The sequence below is a fragment of the Cryptomeria japonica genome, chromosome 7 (genome assembly GCF_030272615.1).
Source record: "Cryptomeria japonica chromosome 7, Sugi_1.0, whole genome shotgun sequence".
In the NCBI taxonomy this organism is placed as follows: domain Eukaryota; kingdom Viridiplantae; phylum Streptophyta; class Pinopsida; order Cupressales; family Cupressaceae; genus Cryptomeria; species Cryptomeria japonica.
Genome location: NC_081411.1, coordinates 649,752,692 through 649,775,355, shown reverse-complemented (window position 1 = coordinate 649,775,355; position 22,664 = coordinate 649,752,692). Strand labels below are relative to the sequence as shown.

Below are 22,664 nucleotides of genomic sequence, written 5' to 3'. Positions count from 1 at the left end.
TTATGGGCACATATTATGTTGGCCAAATATTTAAATAATGGACTAAGAGAGTACATTTTTAAAGTCTCAAATTTGCCTTCGGGTTCTACTATTTGGAATTTCCTTTGTAAATGTAGATCAGTTATTTTGCCTCATCTCTCATGGATTGTTCAAAATGGTAGAAAGGTCATATTCTAGGATGAAGTATGGAATGGACACACACCTCTGGTGAATATTAGGGATTGGTCTCCTTTGATCACTATTCTTTCCTCCCTTTGGGGTGTTTTTGTAGCAGATTATTTTGAAATTGTGAGTAGTGGACCCCTTAAGCTAGCTAGATGGAAGTCGATTGATTTCTTAGATGTTGATCAAAGTAAGAAATTAGATTTTGAGAAGATTTTGGGGGGATAGAATTGTATTTCTTTCTAATTCTGAGGATGAACTTATATGGACAAAGAATATTTCTAGTAAGTACACTGTTAAAGATGGTTAAAACTCTCTTATGGTTGCTAGAGATTTATCATACTGGCCTTACAAGTTTTTTTGGCATTCGGCTTGTCTTCCTAAAGTTGGAGCCTTTGCTTGGTTGGCAGTTCAAGACAAAGTCCTTATAGGTATGAGACTGGACACACTTGGTATTACTATTGTTTTCCCTTGTGTCCTTTGTAACAAAAATTTGGAATCTTCTTCACACCTGTTCCTACATTATGATTATGCTTGTGAATGTTGGCAGTGCTTGTTTGAGAAGTTAAATATATCCTTTGTTATTGGTAAGGATCTCATTTCCCAATTTAGATCTTGGCCCTTTATGTTTGCTTCATTTTTTTATGCATGCCTTTGGATCATATCTCCATCTATTGTGATTTGGAATGTTTGGCTAGAGCGAAACAACAAGATATTTAAAAAAACAAGTTCTCATGTGTCTAAGGTTCTATTAAAAATTGAGTCTTCAATCTCTAAGGTTGCTTTGTCATTTATTTATACGAATTTGGAAAATCTTCTTTTTCGCACTGGGATAGTAGAGTTACTAGAGTTTGGAAGATGTTGTCGGTTTTACCCTCTCATGGTTCAATTTTAAAACAGAATGATGCAATAGGTAAGACATGCTCTGCTAGATGGAAACCTCCTCCGCAGGGGCACTTTAAACTAAATTTTGATGGGGGCTCTCGTGGTAACCCTGGGCCAGCTGGGGTATGCATGGTAATTTATGATCACGATGCAAATTTTATTCGAGCTAAGTGTCATGCTATTGGTTTTAAAACTAACAATTATGCAGAATTTCATGCTTTGCCTTTTGGATTGGATATGGCAATCTCTTTGGGAATTAAGGACTTAATAATTGAAGGTGATTCTATGGTGATTATTCAATGTGTTATGAAAAAGAAATCAAATTGTTAGATTATTTGGCAAATTTAGCCATTGATAACAATGCTAATCAGCGAGAGGTGGGTTTTGAGGAAATTCCTTCTAGGGTATGGGAAGGTTTACAACAATATTTATGTGATTTTCTTGAGTAATGTTGATGTAAATGTTTTAGATGATAATTATTCCCGCTTGCCCCTTTCATTTCAAGTGTCCATGTTCGTTGTCTGGAGGAGAGTTCGAGCTCATGGTATTTGATACAACAGTGTTTTTCCAGAGGTTCTTTTGATACTTTCTTTTTCGGCAGGAAGGTTTTTGGCTCATGGGATTTGGCATAGGGCTTTGGAAAATTATGTCTTCTTCCATTGATAGCAGCTATGGAGTCTAAATTTGAAAATTATTCAATGGGTTTTACATATGGGCTCTATGTAAAACTGATATTATATGTGTTGTGACCACATTTTGTATGTGGTTTTGGCCGGGTGTATAAACCTATCTGTTAGATACTATAGGTTTATTTTATGAGCTGTGACCGGAGGTTTTCTTCCCAAGGTTCTTTCCTCTAGTATGCTCTTTGAATCCTGTGTAAAAAATTAAAAAATAATAATAATAAATTTATAGCGAAGATGTCTTTCGAGTAGGGGTTTTGAGTTGAACACCCTTTCACTAGCATCAAGTTATGACATTGTCAAATATCATCAATATTAAGCTTCAACTATTAATAATGAAATATTTTTCAAATGAACAAAAAAATTAAAAAAATTAAGATTTGATCAATATACTATATGAACAATTAAAATAAAACCTTAAAAAATATAACACTTTAATATTTATATTCCCTTTATAAACCTTTCATTGATTCATAAAAAATCAAACAATATAAAATTATTTTTATCTTTTAATTAGAAAAGAAAAATATTTTGAACATGATCAACTAACAAAAATAATGCACTTTTAACATTTTCTAGTCATATAACACATGCTTGTCAGCTGCAATATCTTTTCAACCAGGATACAATGTAAAATAGGAACATAAATGCCAATGAACGTATGTCAAAATAGCCTCACCTCAGTTTGGTTGAAAAGTCCACAAGCTTGATCAGTTTTGTCCAGTAAGGCTGGTTCCTACATTGAAAATGACCATATACATAATGAAAATTCATATACAAACCTGACTGCTGACACGAATATGTTACCCTTGTTTAGGCAACCTAAAATACAGTCAAGTCAATATAAAAAAAATGGATTTCCTGTCCAAAACAAATACACAAGGGGAGTCTCAAAAAAAAAAGGAAATTACTTGCTTGCAAAGAAACCAAAGGGACTCCACCCCATTCTCTTCCGTAAACTTCAACCTATAGAGTTCTGCCAATGAAGTTGAAACTGTTTTGTAAACATCAGCTCTAAGTTTAGCCTTTACTTTAGTCTTACATTTCTTCTTGAAGTCCTGCAATGATTGACACCACGTCTTAAGCAGACAAACACAAATTATGTTCAACCAACCATGTTCCACCAAAAAGAATAAATAAATAAATATACGGGCCAATGCAAACGCAGATGATTGATATCAAGCCTGCCGTCTAATATAGGAACATTGATATGATTTTTTTGTGATGTAAATTGCCATCTTGGAGAAAAAGTAGACACTTGCAATATAAAATTCCTAAATTTAGAAGTAGATAGAAGAACTATTCTTTTATAAATTTATGCACATAATTATCATACAATCATTAACTATTGAATCCAATGTGCCCCACAAAACATGTCTAACATTAAGCTTAAACCTTCCTTTTTTAAGAAACAGATTTTATATTACCCCAGAGATCAAGCGATTCACATCAGAGCATTAGGAATAGGAAAATCTCTCCTACAAAGGTAAGGAAGGAAAATATCTTTTGTTATTATTTATATCCAAGGATTTACTACTTCTCATCAAGAGGATACATTTGAAATGATTATGAAATTTAGAAGTAAAGCAAAAGCTTTTAAAACTACTATGGTTTAGAATGAACATATATTACCTTGTAAGTTTCGCAAGCATCATGAAAATGCAAAAGTGTATCTTTTTCTAGACTATTACTTGTAACAGTGAATGCCCGTTGCCGACCTGGTCCGAGGCCTCCTTTCCCAGCGAATAAACCCATGCCAAATGCCACTGCACTAGCCGAGGCTCGAGGAACCTGCAGCTTACAAACAATATGTTTACACAAAATTCTCAGTAACTATAGCAAATTTTTAAAGAATAGCATATTCAAATAAAGATGACTGACATGAGGTAATGCATAAGAATGGTATAAAGATATTTAAATAAAGCATTACTCCTCTTTGACCGTCTCAGCGAGAGTATTAATTGAACAAACAACAGTTGCTAGTCTAGGGTGTAAGAATCAAAAAGTATGTAGAACAATACACAAACTCTATACACTGAAACCTGGTGGATATGGGTCACCCTACATTATTTTGGAGGACATTGGTATTGTTTTGAAGGTGGTGGATAGGTCTTGAATTGCTTGATTATGAGAGTCTCTTTTTGAAATGCTGATGACTTAATTATCTAAAATTTGATTGTCCATTCTATGATGCAACGATGTGATGAAGGAAATATTTATAAAGATCATTTTACTATTTATGCTTTCGACTCTCTAATTGATGGTTTCTCTCAAGATAATGAATCTTTTCTAGATGTTGGACCTTCTCTTCTTGTTCACCTTATGCTTTTAGAGACTTTCGTGAGTTTCAATCCTCCAGCTCCTTCAACTCTTATTAGTGAGTCCTAACCACATCCTAATCTCATTGTTCAATTTTCTATTGCAATGGCTTTGATTTAGCTTTATCTATTCTTGAGACAGTTGTTTGACATTTGCCTACACTTGTTTAATGATGATTCATTTGAGTTTGATATTTCAAAAGTATTCAAAGGAGACACTATAAGTTTATTATAATGTTTCATAGTTGAATAATCCATTGGGCATGGATACTTTTGGAGGCTTTGTTTTCTCTTTCCACATTTTCTTCGGATATATCATCTTTGCATTGTGATTATTTCGTAAACATGTATGCATGTTTTTCTCTCGTGAAATTATGAAAGAAATGGTTTGAACAACCTAGCAATTTCCTAACCAAAAACATCCCCTTAAATATAAAATCTAGAAGTAGGGGCTTTTATTTTTTGCACAAGATTTTGAAATATTCTAAAACTTCTTTTTTCCTTAACCAAACATATCTTATGCATAATTTTTTGTCAAATACGTATTATGATATAAGTTCATAAAAATTAAATTATCCATATAAATTTCCTACAACTTAAAAGAATATTTTATTTCTAATATGAAGATAATAATTTTAATTACCAATATTACAATAGTTATATATTTTTTCACTAATTATCTCTTATATATAAAGATCAATGAATTATATTATACTTGTTTCAAATATTATTTATTAAGATTTTAAATTTTGACTACAAATAAATAACAAAATAAACAGAAACATACTAACATATATTCTAAGCATAGTATTGTCTACTCTAATCATAGTATCATCTAACCCTCAAATGAAATTCAATACATTAAAAATTTTATTAAGTGCAAATAAATGGATTGAGATATATCTAGAATCAACATGGAAGAACCTTGATGACATTCAATAGAAACTAGATTTTATAATCTCTAAATAGATATGATACATTAGCAGTTTTCTTCCTAGTAGTAAGGGTTGATTGGTACAAAAACCATATATGAAAAATATGTGAATAAATTCCACATTTAATATCAGAAAGATCAAAGCCTAACGTGGGTTGAATTTATTGAATAGACAGCAGGATGATAATCTTCATTGAACAGTTCTGGAAATCTTTCTCTAACTCTTTTTCCCAAATGATACAACTCTTCTTCCACTTCGCGTGTTAGTTCTCCATTTGTTTTCCTGCTCTCCCAAGGAGATCGCCACCCCATTAACCAAGATGGCAGTCCCTGCTTTGACTCGTAGGCGTCTTCCTCAATCGTGTGCCCTGCAGAGTTTAGAATCTTCTCCAGCTTTTTTAGCTCTTTTGCTCTCTTTTCTGTAGGTGTACGTGTTCCATGCCTGACCTGTGTAAGGAGAAACCACGACACCCTCAATGAGACCTTCATCAGAAATCGATCAAAACCAGCATAATTACAATAAGAAAGTTTAATTTTAAATTTTGTGGTATTTTACCATTGTCATTTTTAGCCATCTCATGATGAACAGTTCCATTTTCCTTTTTTTAAATAAACCCAGCTAAAATCTGATTTATCTTCTTTCCTTAGAAGTTCTGTAAAACAAATTGCAAGTCTCCTGACAAAAAGTGGAATTCACTTATAAGTTATATGTATAGTCCTGCACACTGCTTATCAACTACCAGGATGCACACTTAAAATATATTATCAGTTTTCAGTATTTGTGTTGTCTTTCTTTTTTAAAATATTTATAAATATTTTAGTTTTAAGAAAATATATAAAGATTTATAAATAGCAAAAACCTCATGGAATAAAAATTCAAATAAGTTTATTATTGATCTAATATCTTTATATTTAAAAATAACGGATTTATCACCTAACTCTATACCACAGTTGAACCAGTCTAAAACTAATTACTGATTGATTCTCTACTTATTTTACAGGGTGGCAGCTACCTTCTGATGATATTCAATGAATAGAAATTAACTGAAATGCTTTTCACCAGAAAGAAAATAAGGAAGGAGATTTTAACCAGAAAGCTTTGAAAAGGCATGCACAAAATACAAATACTTTTAGATTTTCCGAGATTCTGAAACAACTAGGTCACTACAAAATACCATTCAAAGACAATAATTTTGCAGCAATGGAAAAACTTGAAACTATTCACCACTTCAAATATAGATGCATCCACCGATAACCATTCAAAAGAACAAAAAACATTTACACACCATCATTCAAAGATTATGAATATCTAAAGCCACCATCAAATTTTCTATATTCAAAACAGAAAAAAACAAAAATATGCTAAAAGAAGCTTTTGTTCTTAAGAGAAAAACAAAGTTTGCCCAAAAGATCCCTAAAAGATTAACTAATCTACTTATTTATAACTCCTAACCCCTTTCTTTTCATTCCAAAGAAATGGTTACTAAAGTAACAGCCTTGAAAGTGACCGTTTCAAAACAAAAATTCCATGAGCATCATCAAAATATAGACCGCTTCACAACAGATAAGGCTATAAGGTCACCACACTCAGGCTCCATCATCAGGTATCGGGTTTTTCTCTACAATCCATCTATCAATCTCATTTGCCTTCTCTTCTTCTTCAATTAGCATCAACAAGATATCTTCAAATTCTTCTTCATAAAAAACAGTGGCTTGGAAAATGTCAGACAGGTCCAAAAGAATGTTCTTGCGATGTCTCAACATCTGGTTGTACCACAGGACCCTTCCTAGCTTGGAGCACCATTTGGTCGAGGCTAATTATTCGAGTTCCTTCCTGTTGCGAGCTCGCCTTGTAAGCATTGTTAGTGATTTTCAGCTTGTTCTACAATCTTATCTAATATGGTGATGACCTTCCTATATTCACTAAAATCAGTTTGTGATTTCCATGCAAAAGATCGTAACTGTCGGACTATATCCTCCTGCTCTTTTTCTAGCCAATTCAATTCTGGATTGTGAAATTGTAGCTCATTGTCATGAAGCAAAACCATTCTGATACGTGCAAAATCATGACAATTTCCTCCTTTAGCTATCTTTAATGTTCTCTGCAAAATATGGCATAATCAAACGTAGTAACGCATGCCACCACCTTTTTTGTATTCTTGGTTGCTTAATGGCCATTAATGATGGTATTTATTAAATCTTCCCTTGATTTATTCCTTGGAAGCAGTGCATGACGTGGCAATGGATGAGGTTGGGATGAGAAAGGCAAGAAGTCGTTACTCTTATTGGTCTAACAAGCTCATTTAATTTTGTCGACGCCCAAGCATGACCCATCTTTACCACAACTCGTGCTGTCATCCGACAAGGTACTGAAATAACTTGAAATTACATTGCTAGAATATCCTTACTGGGAATTGAAGATTTCCCTTAAAACCTTGAGGAAGCTCAATATTCATCACAATATGAGGAATAGCGGAAAGTCAGGAGATCAGGGAGGTCCACAATAATCAAACTCATTTCAAAAGCGACCACAAGTCCGACTCCCTGAGGGCGTTGACTTTATGTAGACTTCCCCAAGTCGGTTGGGTGATCAGGCAGTTTTAATAATTAAGAATCTTGCGACAGAGGTTAAGAAACGCAGACAAGCCACGACAAGAGAAGAAAAGGAGAAGAGTCAATAAGGATTTACTTCCTATCCGAAGTTTAAAAATTTATGGGTAACAAAACTAAAGTTGAAACAATCTAAACACAAACAAAACTTCAACCCAAATCATTCTGAAGAAGTGCTAGAAATTGTGAAGAATGGGTTGAAGATAGAGATCTTCAATCTATAACATTTCAATCACAATCAACATCAAACGTCTATTTAGTCAAACAGTTAGTAACAACATTACATTCTCTAAGAACATCAATAAAAAATTGAATTAAAAAAATTTAATAGATTAAGAATTTGCTTCATTAACAAAACTAATTTTAAAAAAGATTTTTAAAATTTTATCATTATTCAAAAGAAAAACGAAACTCATCAAATTCATCTCATATATAACATTTTCCAACTTAATTACAAACTTTGTTCACCATGAAATTCATCTTACATATAACACTTTCCAGCTTAGTTCACACGCTTTCTCCACACCACTAAGATAACCCAAATCTCCATTGGATACTTCCACTGATGGAAAAAAAGAAAAAAACACCCGACTCTATCCCTCGTGGGTTTTACAGTGACTCGAATTTCCCATCTAAAATATTCTAGAGGATGGTGTGCATGCACTCGAAGCTCTGCAATGAATCTGCCACATACATGAATGCCATTCCTTATATTTAACCATTAAAACAGCATGTTGTAACTCACGGGTTGAAATTGTGTGCACCATGATTAGCTCAACTTTACGCCTGCTAATGAGACGAACAATTTTCGCACACATCATTTGAAAGGCGACTGCCCAATTGGCAGTACCTTTATTGCCGATCGTTGGCCCATTTTTTACCAGTGGTTGACAATTTTGTCGGAGTTGTAAAACTATCTCTATCTGCACACCACTTTCAAATGTTGTAACTGAAAGATAAGATCTTTATACAGAATGGAATAGAGTAAGAATAACTTTTAAATGTCAAAGACTTAAAAAACGGTTTATGAGACAATCAATTCTGTCGTTCTTGTTTTTGACTTTTTTTTGGTTTGGTTCAGACTGATTATGAGTTCTACTTTTTCAATTGTCTTCCTCATAAATAAATCAGATAGTGTACCATCTGCCAATATACTAGCATATTTGACCCTAATGTAATTTTAGGTACATTGCATTAAAGAATAAAGTATATTTCTGATTTCACTGCTACAGTTGTACAAAAGTCATATACTCTACTTTTTCATGTTTCATTTGACCTTCCCCACCTTCTATTTTCATATCAGACTCGATGTGAATTAATTCTTAGCTCAGCAATCAAAACATTTTAACCTTCACAGGATATTCATCCTGTGTATACTTTGCTAATGATCTGAGGTTTACCTCAAGATAATATTTCTTCTCTCTTTAGCATTTTTGTTCACAAGCTTTGATTTCTTCCTTGAAATTAAGGAAAGCATTCTAGTAAATATCTATTTATTGTTTTCTTTGATGCATGAATTCTTTCTCACTTAGAATCTCGTTGAAGATAACTTTAGACTATTTGATTTCTTCTATTTGATCAATTCTAATGAGATATCTTATGAGACTTACCATAGCAATGGATCCAATAAGATCTCATATAGGATTAAAACTTTTATTCTAAACTTACAAGTGATCATGTCCTTTAAATTTTCTCTATTTGCTTCCACTTTATCTCTAATGTGCTACTAGCCCATATCTCACACCTATAAAGCACTCTCAGAATTACTAATAACAAAAAGAGTAATTAATTTTTCACTCTCATAATTTTGTCTCTACTTTGCTCACTTTTCGGTGGACATTGACCTCTCCATGCCTCTTCATCAAGACATGGTTTTGATGGTTGGGGATCAAACTTGGATTCAACCTTTGGATTATGAAGGCATACCTTTCTGATCTTGTCATTGCTTTGCTACCAATCACTTGGATTTGTTTTACTCTCAAGGACATTGGAAGGGTCTTGCAACTGAGTGGAAGAATCATACAGGTGATCACTTGACTATTGAGGATCCTATCTCTTCAGAGGATGTCTCCTCTAAGGATTTTGATGAATTCTCAGATTTTGGGATGGCCTTGTCTTATCTTGAGGACCTTGTCGTGGTTCCTCCATTTGTGCACTCTCTTCATGTTTCTTAATTGGCTTCCACTTTAGTCCAGTCTTCTTTGGTGGACATTGTTTACCATTCACCCTATCCTTTCATTCCCCCTTCATTTGATGTTTGTCCTCAAAAGGGTGAGCTCCTATTCCTTCCCCTCCTTGTGGGATTTTGAATGATAGTATTTCTTTATCTATAGTTTGTAGATGGAGGGAAGGTCTTGTTACCTCTTCTCTCCCTCTTTCTTGTGTTGAGAAAGAGAAGTTTTCAATCTAGGGCCGAGACCCTTGTTTCATTCAAGTTCTTAGCTTTAGTCAAAAGATTTGGTTTTCTAGTTTAGTTTCTTATTCTCACCAATGTGAGATTCATCCTTCTTTCATTGAGTGTTGCTTTTGTGATAGGTCTAGGCCCGTCCCGCTTTATATAATGAAAACTTTGTCTCTATACATCTGTTTTGAAGGCCATACTAAGTATTCCAACCTCCCAAAGTTCTTTTCCTTTGACAATTCTCCCAACTTAGAAGCTTGTTGTTGAGGTCAATACCAAGATATTTGTACTCATTTATCTCTTCAAGAAATACTTCCATCAATGTAGAGCTTATGCTGTATATTTTTTCTTTTATTGGAGAAAATCATGGTTTTAGTCTTGTTGATATTGACTTGCATGTTAATTGATCTTCAAAGGTGCTCAAGGGAATTTAGGTTATCTTGTAACCCATTAGCATATTTGACAATCAAATAAGGTCATCTACATATAAAAGAAATATTATCACATATTCCCCTAGGCGAACCCCATTCCCACCTTGCAAATTCAGCCATTCTTCAAGTTTGCCAATGTATAGGCCACAAAGAGTGGGTATAGAGGGTACCCATGCTTAACTCCAATGTCACTCTTAATTTTTTTAGAGATGTTTGGTTAAGTTCTAATTTTGATTAAGAACACTTCATATAGCCAAGTAACAACAGTATTAAAATACATTGGAATACCAAGCTCCATCTTGCAACATTGCTCATCTCTGGAAACCATTTCAAAAACCTACTTGAAATAAAAATAATAATAATAACCACCTTTACTTCCATCCCAAATTTTTCCAATAGCATACCTTAATGTAACTCCATTGTCTAGAGTAGAATGCTTTGATCTAAATCACCCACACCATAATAATCCAAAAAAAAAGGTCTTAAATACAAAGAAATTAAATTAGACTTTTATAAGATATTTCTTTTTTTATAAAATACTTTCAAAACTTTATAAGATATTTTGAAAATTCTATGGACACCAATGGTTGAAACTTGCAATCAGACCTATGCTAAAATAGTAATATGGATGTAGTCAACTTTCTAGTTTCATAGTCAATATGACTGTCAATTTAACATTTGCAATACCTAATCAAACTTATCTTTTAAATGTGAAAATATATTTTATTTTTGAAAAGTATATTTTACAAGATGATCTTATATTTTTTTTATATATCATTTTATGTAATATAACTTGTTCTCAATTGCAATAAAAATTACTAAATAATCATATGATCATCAAATTTAAGCCCCCCTCATTGATATTTGTTCATTGAGTTATGAATCATGTTTATATTTTGAATTCATGATAATTATCACTTTGTTAACAACATCAACACTGTTATTGATAATTATAATTAATTAATTTATATTATATTATAAAAAAATTATATATATTTTAGAAAATTAGAAAATTACTATTATTAAGTATTGTTAAGGACATTAATACTATTGTGAAAAATTATAATTTGATTTATTTATTTTATATATTTTTGAAAAAATATATGTTTTAAGAAACTAAAAAATAATGGGTGTAATGAATGTAATGAATCATAGGAGATTCAGTCTATTAATTTTTTTGGGGATATATTTTAATTTTATTCAATTATTTATTTTATAAATTTGCCAATTTGATAGGAAAAGAGATTTATTTATTGTGTGGATTACACAATATTTTTATTAATTTATTGCTTCTTAATCTTGAGAGGACAACTTTTTATTTTTCTTTCACAATAAATTATATGCTTGCTTTGTAACCATCTATACATGAACAAATGGAAGATTTTAATATCATCCATGAGACCAATATAGTGTATAGGACCAAGAGCATGAAAAAAAGAGTAACACACAAACCGCACTTCAAGACACAAAGGCATCAAAATCTTAGTGTGTAAATTCATCTTGATGTCAAATCTTTGGCAATGGGTCTTTGACAAAATAGTCCATGTTAGTATTACGAATTGTTAAAACAACTCATCAATGCTAGGGAGTTGTTATGGGAGCACTCCTACAATACAAGAGTTCGAAATCCTACAAATATGAAATGTATGAATGAATAAATTATAGAAAGAAATATAATATTATTTGCCTGTTAAACCTGGACTAGAATTATCTTATGGTATCATAGGTACTCTTACCTCCATTGCTAATTTGACACATTTCTCAATCCTCAATATCTAGGTTTAGTTTCATGCTTTCTTGTTGGGATTATGAGAAGCGTTTGGCATGTTTTTTTCTAATAATGCAATTTTATGGTATGTTATGATTGCTTGTTTTCTAGTTTTTGAACAACATGAAGCTATAGGGTTTTACATTTCATTTTCTAGATCTATCACTATTAGTCTTAGAACATTGGGCACTCAATATTAAATTTGTTGCATTCTTGATCACTACAACAACGAGTACAAGCTAGAATTCACATCCCCAATACCAACACCATCCCCTCATCTTCATCGTCATCATTGAAACTTTTCTACCATCTGCATCCTTTGAATCTTCTATCATGGGTTCCCCAGTTGCTCCTACATCAAATATAAAAAATGCAAAGCAACTAAGGAGTCGATATAGTGGGGCTCTAGTAGGCCCTTTCTTTCATCACAGAGGTAGATATTATTTGAGCTCATGACTTGCGACTTGGGTATTAGGAATAATAATCATTAGAGCACACTATTCTTAAGTTCTACAAGTTATCAATCTAAATATGCATCCTTTATTAAATCAAAAATTCTACTACTCAATGAAAACATGGGAATGGATTTAAGTTGTGGGACCTTGCTAAATCAAGTTGAGCCTCCAAATAAAAAATTGGTTCCCTCTCTAAACTAACTGCAAAATATTGATCCAACTCAATATAGTAACCCTACAACTACAATCATACTCCTACTTTTTGAATTTTCTAGGAGAAAAGAGAGAAGATGAAAAATAAAAAATGAAAGGTGACACACCAAGTTTAGAATGGTTTCTCCCTGCCCAAAACATACATAGAATCAACAAGAAAGTGTAAGGAATACTCACAATTATCTATTGTATCATTTACTAGAGGTATGCATAGAGGTTGATTTTGATAAGGCACTAAGAGGGAAGAGATATCCACAATTATCTTTAAAAACCAAAACAATGTACTACACATACATAGAAGATAATAAAATTCACTCACACATAGAGGTAATAAGATTGCATAGAATTTAAAAAATAGAAATTATGAAAAATGACAATTTTCCTATTGATGCAGAGGTACAAAGTCAATTTATAGTTGCAAAAGTGTGAAATTACATGTATCTACTCCAAAATCTAAGGGAAGAACATTTACAATGAGTAGTAAGATCTCTTTTATGCACAACAAGAGAATGAAAGAAAAAGGAAGAGAGAATATGGCAAAAAGAGAACCCTAACTATCATCTTTAAAAACCCTAACATGTTTGCACAAAACAATCTAGTTTGAATCTGTGAGGAACATTCCTAGTACCCTTTCTAGTGCCAATATTGGTCAATTTGAGAATAAAGTGCAGAAAATATCTCATGAAATCCATTGGAAACATGGCCCAAGCTTGGCTGGCTAACAAAAAGGAGGTTCACAACAATGAATGCAACAAGGGAACCAGTTTCTCCCAAAACAAGATTCATTTTATAAATGCATTAAAAATGATCATGTTCAATCCACATGACATTAGATTTGGGTAATTGCTAGAGTGGTTGCATATTAATGGCCTTGTAGAGGTCGGTAAGTGCAAAAAATGACACTTTGGTGTTATCCTCTCACCCTTTGCCACAACCAACCTTGACTTTAGTTCTTCTCACCTCCTCTACCTCACCCAAGCTTTTCTCTTTTGGAGGTCAAGGGAGACTTGGAAACCTCATTGGATGTTCCCATAGTTCTAAGAATAATGGGAAGCTTCAATGCCTTCTTCGCTCTTTTCTCCTGTTTTCTTCTTTTCCTCAGTCTCTTCTAAGTTCCTCCCTCTATTGGTGATCAAACTTTCTTGTGGTTCCAAGAACCACCAAAACCAATGTAACAATTTCCTTATCTTTTCTTTTGCAACTAAGCCCTTTTCTTTTTATTTGCTAGGGGTTCCATGGGAACGAGGAACCAATATTTCCAGGTTCTTATGAAACCTCCTTCATTACCTTTGAGAGTTAATCATGTGGAGAAACCTATCAAACATTTCATAAGAACTAGGAATTTTCTGATACCTATGAAATCACTGACAAGTTAGTAAAGGAGTTCCCAATAGACATGGAACCTTCAATAAAGGCGTGTACCCAACGTACCTAAAATCTTTGACCATCTCCTTGACTTAGCTAATTTTTTGGGTTTGCAATTGGGGCAACTATCTAGGGGAAATAAAGGAAAAAATACAACCTAGAAGCACAAAATGATGGATAACCCGTGTAATATCTTACAAAATAGTTATTACTAATGGGTTGTAAAGGAGCATAAAATGCTAACACTACCTTCATTGGATTTGGAGTCCATGTTTCACATTAGACATGTGATAATGTTGCAACATGTGATAATATTTGGTACTCTATGGTTCTTCGGCACCCCCCTCCTCTGGGTGGGGGGGAATTCTAGTAGAGTGCCGGGCCCCTACTATTCTAAGGGTCTGGTTTAGTCATAGTTTAGCCCTATTGAACCCCCCCGACTATACCTCCTACTATCAATGGCGGGTACGGGCAAACGATTAGAGTACAGCCGGGTGAGTTAGCGGGCATCTATTACTATTACACCTACAATTTTAAATTTTGGGTTGCTTGGAATCCCCATGGTGAGTGTTGATATTTGTGGTTTTACACAAGGCACAACAAAAGAACTCTACAATAGATAGATTCAACTCAATTCATTTTATCCTTTTGCTAGAGCATTTTGAAAAAGAATACAATTTTTTGCTCAAGCTCTACTTTTAAAAGTTTTTTAGAGTTTGTAATGAAAGAATTACATTTAGGATACCACCTTCTTCTATATATATACACATTATCTTATGAACCACACACCAAAGGATCTCCAATTCCAAGGTCTTTATTTTCTCATTCCTCCAAGGCATTTATAAATTGGGTAAATTAGCACCCAATTTAATTTAGAAAATGAGATTCTAGTCTCCCATGTTTTGAAGGAAAGAGCAAGGGATATGAATTCTTATTTTTCAAAGGGAATTTGTATAATCTATTTATTTTTTTATTTTTTAATAGAGATATGTGTAAGGCTTCAAGCTCCATTAGATGCAATCAATGTTCATGTTTGTGAAGGAACTCTACTGCTACAGGGAATTTTGAATTAACAAAAGTCATTAAAATTAGTAATTTCACTTGATTTTGTTTAGTGTTTAAATTGTACATTTGTAGTTTGAAGAGTGAAGCTGACTTTTTTAATAATTTTATAAAGGTAAGTTAATTATTGTCTAGTTCTTTTCTATTTGGTGTCTCAATCATTTTATTACTTCTCATAGAGATATTTTGTGTCATAATCTAAAAGTCAAGTATTATTTTATTTAGAATATGGGCTATTTTTATGAGTCATTAATAGTTGTCAAAACTGTGATGGTGAAAACTAGGGTTTCCACCATTAAATGTGATAAAACCACTAATTTTGCTTAGGAACCATTACATTAGGGAAAGATTTGGATTTGATAGATCTAAGCCTAATAAACCTAGATTTTGATCCTACATTACCCGAGGATGCGTTCTTGGTCTTTTTTCAAGCATCCCCATCCTAGGGATAGGGGACTCCTAGGGGACATCCTAGTGAATTCTGCATATTGACAATTAAGTTTGACAATGAATTTTTTAAGCAATTTGAATTTGACTCTCAATTTCACACAAATTTGGCATAAGAGCATTGCTAGTTCTTATATGTTACGGTTCTATAATGTATATGTGCATTCTTTATCCATGTTTTAATATGAATATTTTAAATTTCTCTATATATTTCCCTATTTTTATACAACCATCTCCTTTGTCATCCCCTAGCCGTCCCCAAAATTGGCAAAAAAAATCACCATCCCAGAAACGCATACCCTTGTCCACTACCATCCTCATCCTACAAACTTGGGGTAGCATGGTTTTAATCTGATTCCAAGTCCTTTTGATGGGGCTCTCCTTTCCCTTGGACTGAATTGAATTGAATTTGTTGGAGATGCTGAAATTAAGGTAAATGTGTGGATATTGAAGAGATCGGGCATAAACAATGAGCTAAAATCGTCGCACAGAGCCACAAACCTAGATTACATTAATAGAATATGATATGGATTTGCTCCCCTAAATTTAGCCTAGATTGTCGAGACCATGGTGGTGGTTTCCATGATCCTTCAAACTTTCCATCGTCCAAAACAAAACATGTTCGTCTCTACATATTATGTTGATCTCAAAAATTATAGCTCTGTACTTGTTTTCTGCACACAGAAAGAAAGGGGAGATTATTGGGAATAGGGGTTTGCCTAAGTCAAACCTCAGTTTAGGAATTAACCTTGAATGAAATAGTGCAAATATTGAAATAAATACTAGAAAGATATACCTTAGATCTACAATTATTGATGATGATGATTTTCTTCTTGAATGCAATCACATATGCTGTATGAAATGACATGAACATGACAAAACCCTAATCAAACACACATGCTTACATATAAATGGTGTAATTTTGCTCCACAATGGTTGAATGAAGAATATGCAGCTTTGAAGATCTCTGAAAATGCTTGATAATGAATGCTTCACGGATGCAAGATTGCTTTAGGTGGAATGTAGGTGGAGACTTATGATTCTTGGAGATATGAAATTAGGTTGATCAAATGTCTTTATATAGGAGTCTCTAGGTAAATTATCGATTAGGCTGACCTCCAACAATTATGTGGAGCCATGAAGATGAGTTCTCGTTGAAGGGATAGGACCCTTGCCCCAATTCAAAATTGTGCCCCACTAAGAGTGACCATGGTGTTGGGTGCCATGGTCCTTATAAAAAAGGGACCACAATGAAGCCTCGGGGAGAAAGGTACCCCACCAAGGAATCCTTAATTACGTGTACATGGCATCAAAACTGAATAATGTGTACAAAATGGACCTACATAGGTGATGAGGATAGGACACGCCAAAGTAGGGGCACAAACATTAGGTGTAAATTGGCCTGGTGACAATTTACAATGCTACAAAAAAGTGTGTCAAAAAATTATAAAAAGGAAAAATTGTAGATCAATCAAGTAATTGGATGCATTATCATTTGTACATGTCATCCATCTTGTGGGAGGGCCATTTTTAAGTTGAGCTTCTAATATGTGTGGAAATGAGAACCTAGCCTAGGGATGCAGACTAAGATCTTAAATTTTCATTACATAACATTGGGGAATGTTGATCGGAAAAGAGGCTACAGACACCAATTCAAAGAGATAAGTGTGTAATCCAATAATAGAGTTCTAGAATAGATTAAAAAGATATCGTCAAAGGGTTGCATGCCTAAAAGGAGATATAAGTAGAGATAGGATAGATAATCACTAGGTGACTAAGTGTATGACTAATTATATGACTAAGGTAATAAAAAAGATATGGAAGATATATATTATAAAGGAGATATAAGGAATGTACATTTCTCATTAAGATATCAATATAAAGGGATCTGTGTTACTATCCCAATGTTGTATATGATGTTTTCTTTTTTATTAAGTACTTAGACTAGATCTAGAATACATCTAATTGCCACCTCAACAAGATCGATTATGAGGTTATAGACTACAACTAGCAAATATCCTTTCGGAATGAAACTCCAGTCTGTCTTCTTTAGATTTCTTGCTAACAATGAATCCATTGCCAGGAACAAAAAAGTTTCAAAATTTCAATCGATAGCGGATTGGAGGAAGAAGAGGAAATGTAGATAAAATGATAAAAAAAAGTCTATCTTCTTGACATCTATCCTATGAGAGGGGGTCATATTCCAAGGGGATGGGGAATGGTAAGGGGGAAAAAGTCCAAAAAAGTATGAAGAGATGTGACTATTGAGAGAACCAAACAAATAGCCACCATGGGATAGGAGTAATGGATGACCAAATAACAAACACTCATGGAAAATAGAGATAACAAGAATTCAAGATAGATCAAAGAGAAAACAAAGACAAGGAAAGTAGACACAATGGTTAATCCTAACAGAGAAGAAATGAGATTGAGACACTCATTGGACATAGAAGAAAGACAAAGGAGAAGAGAGGAGTGCACCAATAAGGGTTCTATTGAGTGTGCTAATGTGGATGTTGTCGGAAAGAGAGGAAAATGAGTTAAACTAGAAGAGGAAACCCTGGGAAGTGTAAACATGCACTTTGATAAGTTACAAGGAATGACATTGGGGATTCAATCAACAATTGAAGGATAAGATAAAAGGAGGCTATTAACAGAGTCAAGTAGTAGCAATATAGCTCCTTCCTTGCCACACCCCTCGAGAGATTTCAATAATATTATGGTCTAGTTGGATGATAGGTTCAAGGTGCCCTTAAAGACTACAGAAAGAACCCCACTCTGGACTAATGAATATTTGAAACTAGTCAACTCAAGTGTAGGAAAATTAAGAGAAGATAATAGAGAGGAAGAAGTAAATGATCATGATATTAATGAAGAGGTGTGACTAGATGAAATGTCTTTTATAAATCAAAGAATTAAGAGAGGTCTTGAAACGAAACTAACCCTAGACCAAGACCCATCCCCACCCATAAATAGGACTAGGAGAATCAAGATAGAGGAGACACCAAAACAAAAAGAGAAGAAGAAAAGAAAGAAGAAGAGCAAAAACAAACACAGGAGAATAGTTAGCAAGAGATACCATGGAGCAAAATTTTAGGTGAAGAATATTTTAACATCAAGTTAGGGATAGATAAGGGATAGAGAGAATAAGCCCCAAAATAGTAATCCTAGGAAGGAGAAGCAATTACCAAAGAAGAAACCGGTAAAGAACCTGATAGTTAACTTACAATTGTCAAGCAACCCGAAAATAAACCCTAGCACCATGTATACAAAAATTAAGATCCCTATATTTGGAGTGGATACCATTGATGCCAAACAACATTGTTTCATTCGAGAATATATTTGGGAGAAGATTGGTAAATTCCTAGATAAGGAGAGATTATTGGACTTTGTCAAATCAATGAGAGATGAAGAACTAGAATGGTATGTGTAGAATTATCCAAAGCATTCAGCTACATGGGACAAAGTAAAAACTAAATTCTTATTAGATTTTGGGACACCGAGAGTCCCTATAGAGAGTGTCACAAGGATGAGAAAATTAACTTAAGGATCAACATTTGCCAAGAAATATGATAGGAGATTTAATGAAGTATTTAGAAAACTAGAAGAGCCTCTAACAAAGAAGTAGAAGGTAGAACGGTTTATCTTTGGATTAGACCGGGATATCATAATCAACTTAGATGGTAGATATTTTCATAAATATATGGAATTGACCTATATGGCCTATCAGATAGAAGCCCAAAAATGGAGAAAATAGAAGAAGAACATAAACACAGAATTGATGGAGAGTTTGCAAGAACAAGTAGAGAAGTAAGCTATATAACAAGAAATAAGGTCATCTGAACCTTAGAGTATATGGTACATGTACTATAATAGGGAAGGACACATGATCTAGACTGATTGTCTTAAGAACAAAGCAAAGACATAGTCTATCACTAGATCAGTTAAATCAAATACAATGTATTGCACCTATTGCCAAGATTGGGACTTACACCTCACTAATGATTGTCCTAGACAAAAAAATCCAATCCAAAATGAAGAAAATGGATGTTGTTCAAACCATAGTTGTATTTAGGAGGAAACAAATGATGTAGGATACCAAATCCCTGCATGGAAAGATAATCAAAATATTTATGCAACACAAGATAACCAAGGCTATCAGGATGACAATAGAAATTCTAATTATAGAGGAGGTTGAGGTAGACACTGAGGAAATAGGGTAAGAAATAATGCCACATATTTTAATTATGAGAAGATAGGACATTATGGATATGTATATTGGGCCGACAAGGCTTAAATGCACTTTTTGCAGAGGTGAAGATCATACCATGTTCAATTGTGAAAATACCAAACATTTCTATAGAGATATGGAGAAACCTTCTCAGAGTGATGCACTCCAAAGGGGAGCTAGAGTAATCCAAAGGGTAGTGCCTTAAGGAATTAAAAGCTACCATAGGATGGATGCATTAAACTCCAACACCTCATAAGAAGATAATTTTGAAGAACTAGTACTAAAGAATTGAAAAAGAAAAGTATAAATAAGAAGAAAGCAAATGTTGTGACTAGATGGGATACAAATACCAAAAAATGCAAAAATACGTCATGGGCTACAAAAGCTTCTTTTGATTTTTCTCTGCTAGGGAAAAATCCCTCGTGTTCCTCAAAAATTATCTTGGATATAAAAGAAAGAAGTCTCAAATAAATAGTTTTAGTGAAAATTTTGTAGATTATGTTGCACAAGGAAATGGACCTGAATTCAGAGAGAATTCAAAATTTTTACCTTTGATATGATTTCTATTTGAGTGACATTGAATTACTTAAGCAAGGTTCTTATTTTTCTTGACTCCTCTAAAGCTTGTAGTAAATCAACAGAAATGAAGTCCCAATTGTGAATCCATCTGGGCCTAGGGCTTTATCTGGGGCTTTATCTGGGGGTAGAGAGATAAATTGTTGCTTTGATTTCCTCCATAGTTAATGGTTTGAGAAAATTAGAATTATCTTCTGTAGTGTCATAAAATTGCAACGCTAGCAATTTTAACCACATTTGAAGTCCTCACATTAGCGTCGACACTCTCCTTTCTGACCAAGACCCCTTTCTGCACTTTTACCCTTGGGTTCTTCCTTACTCAAGACCTATTCCTACCTCCAAACCCTGTCTGGGCCCCAAAATAGGTCAGGACAGGGGCATGGTGCCCCTATCTCAGCCTCTTAGGGTGGCTCTATGTTGGGTTTGCCCATTTTCCTATGCACAATCTGACTTCGGGGTTTGCAATCCTTCTTTGTCGGCCTTTGGTGATCAAAAATTAATCCTTGAGGCATATATAAAAGGAGATTAAATTCCCTCATTTGGGATAAGGATGATAGGGGATAATAAACAGGAATTCAAGTGGAAGGTCTTCATTATCGTCATCAAGCATTCAAGTCTTCAAGCATTCATCAAGTCTTCTTTCTTCATGTGTCTTCTTTATTCATCCATTGGAGCAACATTACAACATTCATTTGCAAGCATGTGTGCGTGTTAGGGTTTTGTCATGTTACATGCCATTTCATGCAACACTTATGATTAAATTTAAGAAGCAAAGCAATCATCATCAACAAATTACAGATCTACAAGGTATACATTTCTATTATTTACATTTAAGCATTTGTAATTACTTTCTTTCAAGGTTGATTCCTCAACCAGAGTTTGACTGAGGCAAACCCCTATCCACAACCATTCTCCCCTTCTTTTCTATGTGTAGGTTGCAAGGGCATAGCTGTATTTTTAGATTTAGACTCCATTTATAGAGGCAGAAAAACCCTTTTCATTTTGCGGATTTTTCGAAGGACCATGTACACTTCTACCACGCTCCTGACAACTCTTCTTCAAATTTGTAGGGTAGATCCGTATCAGTCTAATTAGCTCAAATCTGAAATTACAATGTGACCCTAAACTAGTAGCTCCTCATTTCACTCATTTTCTCTCTCTTTTCCACATAGTCAACAAGTCAACATATCTATTTACAAAAGGGTAAATTGCATTGCACCCTTGCAATTCACTTAGCATTCAGATCCTTATTCACTCTAGGGTTTGGATCTAGTGAATTCAACCCCTCTTTTGAATGTAAAGTATCTCCCAAGTGAAAATCATCCTAGTGATTTCCTATCTCTCTCCTAGGTGGGAAATCACTAGGGTTCAATTTTTCGCTTTACATCTTCTTGGGAGATTAAAATAGGTATGCAATCTAATAGATCATTCTTGTTTTGAGGTATTAGAGGATCATTCTGATTTGAGATGCTCAATAAACTAGAAAAGAACTTGACTAGTTCCTCTTGTATTTGCTACTCATCTTAGATAAGAGTAATTGTGGCTGCATCTTTGATGGAGAAAATAGTGTTCCTTTGTTTCTTAATTTCAATGGAGGCATCAAAGAATTTTATATTCCTATCTCCATATTTAAGCCACAATTCCCTTGACTTTTTCCTCTGATACAATTCTTCTCTAGCAACAAGTTTTGCCCATTCTTCTCATAAATTTTTCTATTGCTCATAGGATCCTACATCTAGACCATTGGAGATAATGCGATTGTTTGCTTTTGATAAGGAATTAGGCACAAGTTCTTTTTGTTTGAAGATATTCTTGAACACATGGATATTCCAAATTTTGATTTTCTCTATAATATATCAAAACTTTTTACACAACAGATACATTCTAGAACCTTGGATGAAGGGAGAAATAGACCACCAGTGTTGTAGAAGTGGTAAGAATTGGCCATGTATGAACCACATTGTTTCAAACTTGGAGGGTCTATGATGTTGATCTATTTTGTTTTTTATTATAGTAATGGAGATTGCATAATGATCGGATCCTTTAAATGACATAATTTCTAAAGGAAGGGTGAGATTTCCAATCATCTAGTTTGGAGTGATCAAAACCCTATCTAATCTCTC

At 33.8% G+C, this 22,664-nt stretch overlaps 1 protein-coding gene across 1 annotated transcript in view; it reads right to left on the bottom strand.

The window, feature by feature from the left end:
• Window positions 1-2,394: 2,394 nt before the first annotated feature.
• LOC131856891 (uncharacterized) overlaps window positions 2,395-22,664 on the bottom strand; it is a 52,901-nt gene continuing 32,631 nt past the window's right edge. The window contains exons 3-6 of the mRNA XM_059208847.1: window positions 5,133-5,429; window positions 3,363-3,521; window positions 2,642-2,788; window positions 2,395-2,466 (exon numbers count right to left, since the gene is read on the bottom strand). Coding sequence (XP_059064830.1) covers window positions 2,395-2,466; window positions 2,642-2,788; window positions 3,363-3,521; window positions 5,133-5,429 — 675 coding nt within the window. The remainder of the gene's footprint in view (window positions 2,467-2,641; window positions 2,789-3,362; window positions 3,522-5,132; window positions 5,430-22,664) is intronic.